This window comes from Lepidothrix coronata, unplaced genomic scaffold (genome assembly GCF_001604755.1).
Source record: "Lepidothrix coronata isolate B3197 unplaced genomic scaffold, Lepidothrix_coronata-1.0 Scaffold80, whole genome shotgun sequence".
NCBI classification, from domain to species: Eukaryota; Metazoa; Chordata; class Aves; order Passeriformes; family Pipridae; genus Lepidothrix; species Lepidothrix coronata.
The window spans coordinates 3,724,486-3,737,960 of record NW_016690260.1 but is presented as its reverse complement, the minus strand read 5'-3'; the positions used below and the strand labels follow the sequence as shown (position 1 = coordinate 3,737,960).

At 34.7% G+C, this 13,475-nt stretch overlaps 1 protein-coding gene across 3 annotated transcripts in view; it reads right to left on the bottom strand.

Moving 5' to 3' along the window:
- The window catches only part of ARMC4 (armadillo repeat containing 4), a 78,966-nt gene that overhangs the window by 26,696 nt on the left and 38,795 nt on the right, over positions 1-13,475 (bottom strand). For all 3 annotated transcript variants that reach the window (XM_017820298.1, XM_017820300.1, XM_017820299.1), the window contains one exon: positions 10,483-10,597. In XM_017820298.1, coding sequence (XP_017675787.1) covers positions 10,483-10,597 — 115 coding nt within the window. The remainder of the gene's footprint in view (positions 1-10,482; positions 10,598-13,475) is intronic.

The following is a 13,475-nucleotide window of genomic DNA, read 5'->3' as shown; positions in this document are numbered from 1 at the left end:
TATTTTCAGTTTCTTTGTGGACAGAACCAATGCCATAGTGGGAAAATATCTACTACTTTGAATGATTTTTAACATGTTTACTCAATCTGTGGGTAACACTAAGCAACATATTGCCATCAACCATCTAGAACGGGTTCTCAGGATGCCTAGTTATACAGAACCTGAAAGACAACACTGTAAAATGCAGCAGCATTTTCAGAAACTTCATTGTAAACATAATAATTAACAAAGGGTTGAATGGAAATTCTAGTATTGCGACACAATCTAGAGAAATGACCATTTTTACTTGAAAGGGCCCATCAGTGGAGCGGACCTCTATAGTAAGCATAGATACCTGTGTTTTATCAGAACTTCTTTTTACAAGCTATAATCTAGCCAGACATTTTCTGTTAGATTTTCAACCTTTCAGATGTGGATCTGGAAAGATGACTAGTTCTTCTAAGGTTCTTTGTCCAGTAAATACAGAAACTAGCAAATTACTTAATTTTGGCTAACTTAAGTCTTCTGTTCCTACAGGAATACTTAAGAAAATATATCAACTATTGACTACAAAATAGATACAGAGCAGGGTCCAACTGTAATGCATTAGCTTTGCTGAGTGAATCCATCAAATTGCTCATGGACTTGGTAAATAAAGATTTCAGAAGATGCTGCAGCTCATCTTCTTTTAGTTCTGGGGCTAAACGTGAAACAGAACTCTGGGCTGTGATGTTTCCTTCTCACAGAAAGCAAAAGCAGTGGGTAGGCATGTTGGGAATAAAACATTTTCTGCCACAGGCAGTACAAATCTTGAGACTGGAAGGGAGAGGTTAAAGCCATACAGTGTGAGGGTAAAAACCAGATGCCATGGGATATGGAAAAAGGGCAGTATCCAAGAGAAAACTTTAAGCTGAAGTCCTTAAAAAACCCAGAATGAACAAATAACAGAAGTCCTTATAGAAATTAAAATAGAATTGAAATGCAGAAGAAGGACAATATAGTTTTGTGGCTCAGAAAAGCAACTGAGAGAAACAGAGAAGGAAAGGCTCTGCCACCTCTATTACCATGTGAGTTGCATGTAAAGGCAGGTTTCCCATGCATACCCTAGCATAAATGTTCCTCTGTCATTGCTAGTGTATGCATACCACCATGTAAATGCATCTACAGACAATCACTTGAATAAAAACACTGTTTCTCAGTATCAGTTTTCATATTTGTCTTGAAATTTTAAAATTTGACCAAAGGTGGTAGAGTTACAGAGAAAGTTTTCTACACACACAGATTTCTTATCTATATGTATTCAAGGGCTAGGCAGCTAAGTGACCAGACACAGGAGAAGGAAAGAAAATGAGATATTTTATATTTACTTACATTCCTTGAAAGTCACTACAGAAGTGTGTGTTACCTTGTGCATAAGTACTGGCTCAGGAGATGAGAAAGGAGATAAGAAAGGAGATGAGAAAGACTTCTGTTCAACAGGTAAATGCCCCAGTACAGTACAGTGTAAATGCCCCAGAGACAGTAGTGTCTAAGATTTGAAAGGCGCCCTGAAGATTATTCTGCTTTTCTGCACAGCTCAGATATCTGTGTATTATTATTCCTGCTTTTGAGAGATGTTCCATGAAGAGGTAAGATAGCTTGTATCTCATCTTAATGAACCAATATGTACATTTTGTATTTTCCTACCTGTACATATTTTTTCCAGGTGATTATAACCCTGTTTGTTAAACTTTTCTTCTGACAAGCTTATACTTTCCACATTTTGTAAAGGAGTACAGTCCAACTGAAGTGATGGGATAATATATAAACAATCCAGCAGTAAGTAAAAGAAAAGAGTTTTAATAATCATCTGTGAAACCAGCTAAACAGGAGGATAGAACCTTCTACCAGTGAAGAAAAGCAGAGGGAAACTGCAGAAACCACATGTCGGGAAAATTTCCCAAATGTGATTGTGGGTGTAGTCTGGTGGTCTGTGCAAGACAAAAGAGAAAAGCAAAATGGCAAGAAATTCGAAGAACAACAAGCTGAAAGAAGGACTGAAATGAGAGCTTCAAAGTCCATTATGTTATGTACAAGATTTCTTTTTTTTCAAAGAAATTTAAAGAACTAATGTAATCGCTTTTTTGTATCATTTGGAAACACCACATACTTGCTTTGTACAGTAAATTTCTACTTTTTTTAAAAACTGAAATATGTGTATTTGTTATATACAATTGCCATACCTCAAATATATTTAAAGGAGAAATTATATGAAGTTGTGCCCGTAATTGCAGAGCTCTGGACTTAATTCTTTTGAATCTATGTTCTTTGAGTATACCTGCATTAATGATCAGATAGCTGCTCATAGTATAAAGTCTAAAGTAACTTTGTGACTTTAGTTTCCAAGTGCTGCCAGGCATTTTCATCTATATCTTTTTTATTATCATAAGAGAAGAAAAATAATATACTCCAATATTAACTCAGAAATAGTTTTTTACTTTGTGCTTCAAATAGAAATAAATAGAATCTTTAAATTCTATCTTCTATATTAATTGACAAACAACTTACTCTGTCTGATAACCCAAAGGGTTTGTAATGTCCAGCTATCAGTGTGCGTTAAGCCTTCATATTTACCCGTAGTACGTTTTATGCAGGTGCCCCCCTCCCTTACCTATTGTGACAAAATCTTATTTCTTAGTTGTCCTAACAAGGCTTCTCAAGTAGAATTAGGCAGGAAAAAAAAATGGCATGGTAAGAATAAAATCTAAGACAAAGTCTTTCTAGAGAAAAATATTGATAAAATCACTGATAAGCAATAAAATAGATAATTTTATTGTATACATCTGAGTGCATGTGTTAATGATAGGTTGAATACATCTGCTTTAACAATAATATTTCCTGAGCTGAACAAAGTAAGTGGCCAAACGCAAAGACATTCAAAGAAGCAATAAAAATGTTTAAAAAAATTGAAAAGGGGAAGAAGCCTTTACTGCATTAACAGCAAATAACTTAATTTTAAATCTTCATCATTGTTATACCTTTTAATGTAATATTTAACCTGAGGCGACATATAAGAAGTATGGATTGCTAAATTACATTTTAAGTGGCTGAAGAAGACAGGAAGAGATAACAGAAGTTTTCATGACTTCATGTGACCACATCTTCTAACTAGCTGACTGCAAAATTTTCATCCTCAGAAAGTGTGATACATACTATTTTAAAACTGGATTCATAGGGAGGATTTTGCAATCTCAAGCAGTAAAGAAACATAATCTATCTGGCATAGATGCTGAGGCCAGTAAAGTTACCTGCTGTGCTAATAAAAGCCTCATCCCGCTACTCTAATCACATATTTTCATCTTGCTGAACTGCATGACTATTAACAAAATTTAGTTAACTTTCCCTTTTCACTTTTTTCTATATTGGCTTCAGCCAAAAGCAGAAATATTGTGAGACAGACCAGCTTTCCACATTTTTTTTAATTAGGAGCAGAAACTATCATGGTATTCACAGAAAGACAGATTTGGAAAAATCACTTGATCTTTGCAGTATTTATACAAGGAGAACATTTGGGATTTTTGAGTTCCCTCATCATCATATTATATGGTTTTTTGTGTTTATTCTCATTAAGTAAATAAAGTTCATCAGTCTTAAGTTGAGACATACAGTTCTTGCAGAAGAACTACTGGATTCTTTTGTAACTTATTTCCATTCTTATTTCTTCCAAAGTGAATACTGTTTTCTTTATTTGAAAGATTTAAAGATAAACACTGTATTACAAAAACACATTGTGTTTATCTTTAAAAATACTCCCCTTGAAAGATAAAAGTTTCTCTACTAAAAACAAGTAGTATTTCACTCTTAGAACAACATAAAAAGCTTAAGGTGTCAAAGTTAATTTGTCAAATTGAATTGCTTTTGCACAAAAAAGTGATGGCATGGCTGTGAATACAAACTTTAGTCATCAAGAGCCATCTTTAAACTACCTTTTCTTTAATGAATGAAGCTGTCTATTTCCATTCACTATTGCCAACTGAATAACTTCTCATCCTAATGCACAAACCAATTTAAAATTCAAATTAAAGAAATGCAACAGAAGTTTCTATATTATAGCTGCTCAATGAAAATGGGAAAGAGTTTATATAGGCAAGTTTCTATTAAATTTTCTTATTAAATAACTCTACGGTAATGTTAATCATATTATTTTATATTTAAAGGTTAATTTTATTCCTGTTTATACAGTACAGAGGCTTCCACTGTAGCAGAACAGATGAAGAAACATCTAGTAAGATGAGACCACTACATCTCATAACTTTTCTTCTGTGTTGGACAAATGCAATGTGTTGGGAAAACAAGAGTGGACAACAAAAAGAATTTTCTTGTCCTCTTTACCTCACTGAAGCAGCTAAAGCCATAGCAACAAAGCAGAGTCACTTTAAGATTATTCCAATACTACTCAATAGCCTGTAAGAGCAGAATTCCTCACTCCTGGCTCTTTAGGGATTTAATCATAGCACAGTCAAATGCTTTGCAAGTGTATTTCTATTGACAGTTTCAACAACAGTCAAGTCTACATAGTCAATAATGCAACTTTTAGTAGTCCTTTGGTCTATTGTTTTCTTTACTTTTTAATCTGGCAGACTCAACCTGAAGTTCAGTCCTGGGCAAATGCCAAAATCCTAATTTTTTTTTCACCGAAGCAGTGGAACTACTAATATCAAAGTCCTTTGAGGCCACAATTCTTTTAGATTATCTTGAGGAGCATTTAAATAATCAAAGTGTGAGAAACAACTAATGTTGAATAACTGGAAAAACTAAAGATTGTTTCCATTGGTTTTGGATTGAATTGAATTCAAACACATCTAAAAAAGCTTTGTATAATTATTAATACATTTATGAGACAGTCATCACTGCTATGTAGTTTTGTATTGTAGAGGTGTAAGACGGCATTATTGGAATGTTCTGAGGATAGTCTATCTAAACAATCAATGCAGTGACAACACAAACTGATAAACTGTTATAACAGTTATTGTTTGTGTCTTTGCAACTCTGGCATGGTTCCATGAAATAGAGTGGCACTTAAGAAGGCAATCATATCATATTTTACCACTCACCATCACAGACCACTGAGAATGTGAACAAGCAGCATTGAGTAAAAAATATGTTTTAGTTCAATCAAAAGCTTCAGCACTAGATAAAATGATTGCTTTAAATTTTATGGTTTATATTATGCAGTAAATGAAACAATGATCTCCATCCTCTTTTCTTGCCTAAAGAACTACGGAAGTTCCAAGAGAGAGGGTAAAGACAGGAAAAGAGTGAGATGGACAAAAAGGAAAAACAGAGAAGGAAGGAGAAAAAGAATTGGAGGCGGATGGGGTTTAAGCCTTTTCTAGACTTATAAAATCCAATTAGCAAGCCTGACTTAAAAGTACAGAAGCTACATGACAAGCTGTTGACTAGCATGTGTAGCTGTTATAAACTAAGCTACAAGAAAAGCTGGTCAAATATTTTCCAGTGGAACAGTATTCCATCAGAAAATGCTAATGGAATGGAACCAAAACCTTCCATAAGAACACAACGACTTCTTGAAAAGTTTTGACAGAAACCAGGCAGAAAGGCAGGCTAAATTACCAATGTGTCTCTTCATCTTTTCTCTTGTCAGCCAGATGGCTGGTGAGGAGCCTGCCAGGCTGCTTGGCTTCTAGTTTTCATAGAATCCCTGACTTCTTGCCTGATGGGCTGCCAAACAGCTGGAAAGCCAGGTCTCCAGGAGCTCCTGAGTTTTTTGGCTTCTCATGGTCTCCAAGCTCTCAGGCAGCTGCTTTGCATGGAACTTGGGACCCAAGGCTCCTCTGTGAGGGAAATACAGGTTAGACCCTTATTTTCCCTTCGCTTCACAGCTTTCAGTTTATGTGTTTTACGGAAATTGAACTCCTGTATTTGTAGACATTAAGGACCTCAGAGCAATTTATGCCTGTCCATTTGGGATCTCCAACATGTCTACAGGAGCCCCAGACAACTCCTGATAGCTGGTTCACTAAACTAGGCAGCCTGTGTCAAGAATCAGTGGATGGGCTGCTTCTGCATGTACCCTGCAGGCATGGCAGTCAGATATGGATTCACCAAGCCAGGTCTGGCTTCCTGGGTGTTCTAAATCTCCAAGGACCCTGGTTCTTAGGAAGGCTTGAGGGGCAAACCAAAAGTTCCTTTTTGTCTCCCTTATAGTATGCTTTTAAAGTTTAGTTCATAACAAATTCTTATAATCTGGAAGGTCTAAATCCAGATATCAGGGGTTAAAAACTGCATAAAATGAGAGCAAATATAGAGAAGTAGGGATGATTGAAGTAAAATAACCATACTCCTAGAGAAAACAGGAAAATGGAAAGAGAGCAGTAAGAGCAGTAACCTTGAACTGCCAAGGTTTCTGTATAGACTTGCAAGAAGCATAGTGAGGGAAAACAAAGAAACTGTACATATGCAAGTAGGGAATTTTGACATTATAGGCTCAACCAAAAAATTGTAAGTAAACAAAAATGTATTGGTACTGCTAAAGCAAAATTTTAAAAATATAAAACAAATTAACAGCAGTGTGCAGTATGGAGCATGATTATCTTTTTACACTACAGTTTTAAACCAGTAAAATGTGTAAAGAAAGCATCTTAATTAAAACAGCAAATAATTTTACTATTTGTTATATATTAGAAGAATTTCCAAGTTCAAGTACATTTCTTTGTTACTTTTAGTAAAGAAATGCTCTCTGCGGTTTCATACATATGGTTACGTTAAAATTTCCATAACAAGCAAAATCTTTGTAAGAATCCTACATAGCATAGGTCATCAGCAGCATATTTTCCACCCACAGGTTAACTCCAGACTGCTGGCTGCAGAAGTCACTTCCTCAGAATATAATACTGTTGCAAGACTGAAGACTAACTGACCTTCACACATACCCATCTCATTACCCCTTCCCTAGTAAACCTGGTTTAGTTTTCATTGGGTTTTGGTTTCTCATGTGTCAGCATGGACATTCCCTGTATGAATGAAATGCACAGACAACTTCAGATGGCTGATCATCTTTCATCACACCCATGGTATTCCACTGCAGAGCTGAAATCACGATTTATTAGAAAAGTGTGAGATGTCATTTTACAAGTACATTTAAGAAAACAGAATAACTTTCTAGTCTCTCAAACCCCCAGTTTCTGTCTGTTTACTTAAAACTGAAAGTTGAAAGCTGATATGCAAGTAGAAAAGGACAGAAAAACACGATGCCTGACGTTACCATTCCTATTCTAATGTTTGCACCCAAAACTCTACTAAATATGAGGACAGAAAATAAACCTCTTCAACTTTTTTTTTTATTTTTTCTTTTTTTTTTAATTTATTTAAAGATTCTAGCAGAAGGTTACTCCATGAGGAAATAGGTATTTTCATACAAACTCAAGTTGGCAGCGTTCCTCTTATTGGCACAATGCCTTTGGATGATTTTTATAATAGCCCCAACAACATTTTTGTAGAATTTCTCTAAATGTTTCTGTTTGGGCTGATGTACGTTGGGAGAACATTACAAATACTGTTTTTCAAAGAAGCATCATAACCAAATATTGCTGTTCCAACATCAACAGAGTTCAGTAGACTTCTCCTAGCCATTTTTCATAATCATTTGTGTTTCTTGGACAGCGCACTTACACTTTGTCACTACCAATGTGCCTACAGTAGTAATGTTTCCTTTTGGAAGTAAGGAACTAATTAATAAGAATCTGCTTCTATGAAGATAATTCCTTTGAATAAATTACATTCTTGTCTCTTTATGTCTTAGATTTTAAAGAAATGTATGAACTACTTTATCCAAAACCATGACATATTTGTCTAAAATTCACATTTAGCACTTTCAGGTGCTATGCAAATTTTCTCAGAAGAGTTCTACCAAACAAATTGTATCACTGACAGTAAGATCTTCACTCTACAAGAAATTCTTCAGGCTAAACATACCTAGAACTAATGCTGGCATATGAAGTGATGATTGATGTCAAACTAATATTACGGTTGTCAGAGCTACAGTTTATGTACTAGAGTGTACAATTTACATCCTCTATTTAAAAAGTCATAGATCTGTTATGGACCAAATATCACTGAACTTTGTCATATTGCTGTAACAAACAATATCACTTAGCTATATCCTACTGATACAATTCTATTCCATGGGAAGCACTCTGAAACAGCTACCATGATATGACTGTCAACACATATAATCTAGGTCTATGGGAACTTGGATTCTTCTCCTTTTGCAATTAATTGCCTAACAGCAGGCAAACCAGTTAGACCCAAAAGCTCAAAACTGACAAACATCTAAACATCTTGAGAATTCAAGCCTTGGCCTTTTGTGACTCTTATCCCCTAATGGTAAAACAGCAATGACGGACCCCCCAGTCCTAAACAGATTATAACGAGAGTAAGTGCATGAGAGAGAAACACGTACTCATGTGCTGTGACAATAACCACCCTATTAGAAAGATTGATTGGCTTCTAAGGTTTTATAAATATCAAAAATAACTTTTAAATTCCTTGTACAGAAAATGTCTATGTGGGAAAATGGATGCTGCATGACATGTTATAAAAATTTGTTTCTGATACTATTAACAAGTTCAATTTCGTCTGCGAGCCTCCATAACACAGAAGAGAACCACTACAGCTGCCACAAAAGAACACAGAAAGAAAACAAATCCAGATTCCATGCTCACAGCTATTTGAAACACAGTCTGCAGTCCCAAGTACAGGCTTGGAAGAGCCAGAATGCACATAATCCTTTAAAGTCATACCCTTATTACTGGTTTTGAATCAGGCACTGCGTAAACCAAACTGCTTCTTGGAAGATCATGCAAATTGTTGAATAATATTAACTCTGATCAAAAAATAAAAAATTTTCTTTAGATAGAAATAGCTGCTGTACTTCCACACTGTGGCTATAATCACTGCTTTATACATATTTCTTTCTATTCAGTGTCAGCGGAAAGGGTATTATTGGTAGGCTTGTTTCAGTGTGCCACTTGGCCGCAGGCTCACACAAAGAACTCTTTGTGGGGTCACAGATTAGCATTTGGGCAGGCAGCCAAGAGAGATGAAAGGGGGATAGCTACACTAAGGATGTACATAGCTTGCACTCATCAAGTATCCTGGGGAAAAAAACAAGAAAAAAAATCCATGTAATCTATAATTTCAGTAGCTGTCCTCTATTCCTTAGTTTCTGAAAAAGTGCTTTTAGTGGAGAAATTCTAGCAATGTGCAGTTCTATTCTGACTCTGCAGGTCACAGAATCTTACACATAGTAAGTATTACCTTAGTACGAATCAAGTAGTATTTTAACATTCAGTTATAGCAATATTGTTCAAGAGAGAAGCAGGTATATTTAGATACAAAAAAAACTTTATTATACTAGAGTGTACATTTAGAAAAAAAAAGATGAAAATATAATTCAGAATAACCAGCATGTCTGAAAAATGGCAAGCTGCGATTGCAGAAATCATTGTGAAGAAACACGAAATTCTTAAGTTATAAAAATCAAGAACAAATATTCTCATAATACTTTTATTCATATATCTGTATCTACATCAAATCATCTATATAAATTAATAGCAGCCAAACAGTGCTCAATTCCAAGCAGGAAATACTGCCTGCAAAGTATACTAAGGATATCTAGCACTTTGAAGGAATTTTCGCTCTTTACATAGTCAAGATCTCAAATTATATGTAGAAGGATATATATTTGTGGTAGAATAGATAGCAGATGCAAAAGTTGCATCGATTATGGAGTAAATTAGAAATGGAAGCTATTATTGTACAAGGATTAAGGAATAAAGTTGGTATTCTAGGAAACTTCTAACTGGAAACAAAACCTTGCCCATTTATTCTACCGCAGGTCAGTGGTGAGGATTCCCAGAAGATGACCTGCAGCTTATACTCACCATTTTATCTCTACTTGGAAACTGACACAAAATACATGAATAGCTCAGTTTTCTGCGCACAACTGACCTGCACAACCACCACTATTCACAGCTGGCACTTTTTGTTGGCAGTCTGAGCAGAAAACCTAAGGATTACATTGGCACTGAGTCTGAAATATGCTCTGAAATCAAATGATGGTCTCTTGAGAACATAGCTGAAGTACCTCATAGTGGAGAACAACTACAACTACCTGTGCTATTCATAGCCTGTGAGTAGAAGCTTTCTGTTTTCAGCATGCTTTATTTGGGAACAGTAAGTTAGATCCTGGTAAGTTATTAAAATATATTTTCCAAATACCATAAACACCATAAAGGCAAAACATATTATATAATGAGCGCTAGATGGAGGACTATTTACTTTTGAAAAGTGAATATGTATGTTTTTTAAGCAGTTAACAGAAAGAAATAAGGAGAGTCTAAGTAGCAAACAGCAAACTATTGCTGGAAATGATCCAAACATAAAAATTGTACGTGTGTGTGTATATATATAACAAATCTGTTACTTTCAATACTTTCTCACCTTAGCATTTTCAACGCAAGGACAAAGAGCCCAAGCTGCACTTGCTTGAACATCTGGGTTAGGATTTTTCAACAGTGACCATAACAAGCGAACTCCATCTAGACTGTCAATTATCCTATTGCAGAACAGAACAAAAAAGAGATAATTAATTATGGAGTGGACAATGTTGAATCTCAAATTACATCAGTTTGTTTGGAACACTGCTTTAACAAACACTGTCATGATCTTAACATACTGTTTTGCTTTATGCAAGTGCTTGTGTTTTATTGTCAGCTAATCACCATCAACATATTCAGTAAACAGTGCTTACTATAGCAGATGAGCGTGAACAAATAAAGACAGAATGTTTTCTACATAAATCTCATTAATGTTTTCTTTTTTCCGGCACTGTCATTCAAAATTCTTACAGAAGATAAAGTAAACTACATTATAACCAGAACTCATAAACATGAAAACAAGCATGTGACTTTTTAACGATCTGCATGTAAAGTGAAATCTGAATTCCAGCATACTGGCTTCTTTCATATAGTAACAAATACTTTCCAAAACAAATATTTGTGCCCAAAACTATGTACTTAATTTTTTATTCAGTCTATGTTTAATGTATTTACCTTGCTCTATGACATATTTTAAAACACTATGTTTCTAATCTAGCATTAGAAATTAAAATGGTCACGCCACAGAGCATCCTTTGTTGGGCACGAATAATGTGTAACTTGTTTCCCATGTGCTCCTTACTAACAAGACCAACACTGAACACTATGTTATAATTACTTAAACACACTGTAATCAAAGTATCTTCATGAGTAGCTGAGAAATCAATTATCAGCAGAATCATCTCTACACCATCTGCCTTATGTTTACATATCAATCAGGCTTGGGGATCATAACTTCACATTAGGTTCCACTGAATACCCCAAAGAGAAAGGAAGGTCAAACAAAACTTAATAGCCTTTACTAACATACCTTTTTTTTAAAAAAAGCTGTGTTAAACTCAAAGCAGATGAGTTGGAGATGAAGAAAAGCAAGTACACCTTCATTGTCTAACCTCAAAAGTAAAAAATTCAGCTGCATACAATGTGTTTACATTTTTCATTGTAAATGTGAGATAAATTGAAATACAGATTGAGCTTCAAAACAGCAGATAAAACATCTCATTTGTGTTCATTATATATGGTTTGCCAGGAAATTTTAAAACTAATTCTAAAATGAACTTTGTATGTAATCCTATCACCATTTGGAGCAGAAAAAATAATTAAGGACATGTGATCTGTCTAAAATAAGAAAGGATTTTATTCATAACATTTTCATGCAAACTGGTTAAACAACTATGTTTTTCAAAATAACACTTTTTGCACAAAGCTATGGTTAAGCTAAGACGCTGTAAATTTTTTAAGGTCTGCCAATTTTAGTACAGCTTATTTTACACGCTCAGCTCCAAATCAACTGCAAGAAAATCACGCAAAGGACAAATTCAGAAGTCTTAACACAACAAAATAAAACAGCATAATCATGAACTACACAATTACACATATATGTTCACATAGTAAGGATGACTCAAGTAAAAGCTTCAAAACAAACTTTTAAATCCCTCCAAACCCCAAAGACTTTTAAGGAATTTTAACATTACTCTCCTGTCATTTCAGAAAGCACAAGGCATTTTTTCCTATATTGGAATTAATTAAAAAAAGAACCCATGAATCTCTCCTCTAGTCAAGTGAGTACTGATCATATACCAACATGAGGTACTTCCTCCCAAGAGGGGCTAAATATAAATGACCCAGCTCCAACCAGTATATAAAAATCAAGAGATAGAAGCCAAACACTGAGCTCAGATTTTTCCACCACACTTAAAAAAACAACCTCTAGGCTGATTTATCTTTCCATTTTTTTAAAGCTTCCTTTTCAATTTACTTTCATTTTCTTTTCAGTTTTCTTGTCTTCTCTTCATTGTTTCGAGGTAAACTAGCCTCACTCTATTGGTCATTGTCTGAAGAAGAATTTTGCCTTTTGCTTGAAGACCAGAAAGACCAGTTGTCTTAGATGCAACACAACCCATCTCAGAATATCTCTAAGTGTAGTTCTCTGACCACTCAACATGTATAAAATCAAACCAGAAAACACTACAGACAAAACAAAAGAATCTCCAAATTACATTGTTCATCCCTGAGTACTGCTTTCTCACAGTTACACTAGATTAACTCAAAAAGAACGACGCTCTTAAATTCTCATTCTGGAAGAATTATCATTGTGTAATCACTATGCAAGCACAAACTCTTTTATTTTCATCTCGCTGAGAGCATATATTTGCCAATTAAGAAAGCATTGCTAAGGAGTTCAATACTTTATCTTTCTGTGGTTTCACTACACACTCAGCAGATGAAGAAAATGGGTGTTGAATGAGCGTATCTGCCTTAACAGCAAAGGGAACACTAAAATAAATGGTCCTGAAAAATGTTTCCTCTATAAAAGTGCTTAGACATCAGTTTCCTTCCTATGTGAAAATTCCTTTTTAAAGCTGACAAAAATACACATTCAGGTTTCTTTACAAATAAACAAGAAAGAGAGAAGAAAATAGACCTGTAATCTTGAAAATTTCAGCTCTGATGGCATAATGCTAAACAGTATTCTGATTTGGTTTTGTAAACAGTTTTCGTATCTAATTTTCTTCCCAAAATGTATTATAATAATTAGGAGGATGCTGTAATAAAGCTGCTTACTGCAATAAATACAAGCAAATATACCATAAAATATACTTTGGTTGGCATTCAATTCTGTATTCATCCATAGCTAGCACGTTATTCACTCTGTGGTTTCACTCACTTAAATTATATATTTCATAATAATTTGTCGACATTCTGATGATAAAATTAAACTACAGTTAAATCCAGAGTAAGCAACCACTCATGGGACTGTTAAAACACAGGTTTTTTAATAAAAATGCATAACATTGTCTTTGAAAGCTGAATGGAAACTCATAAAATTTGACATAA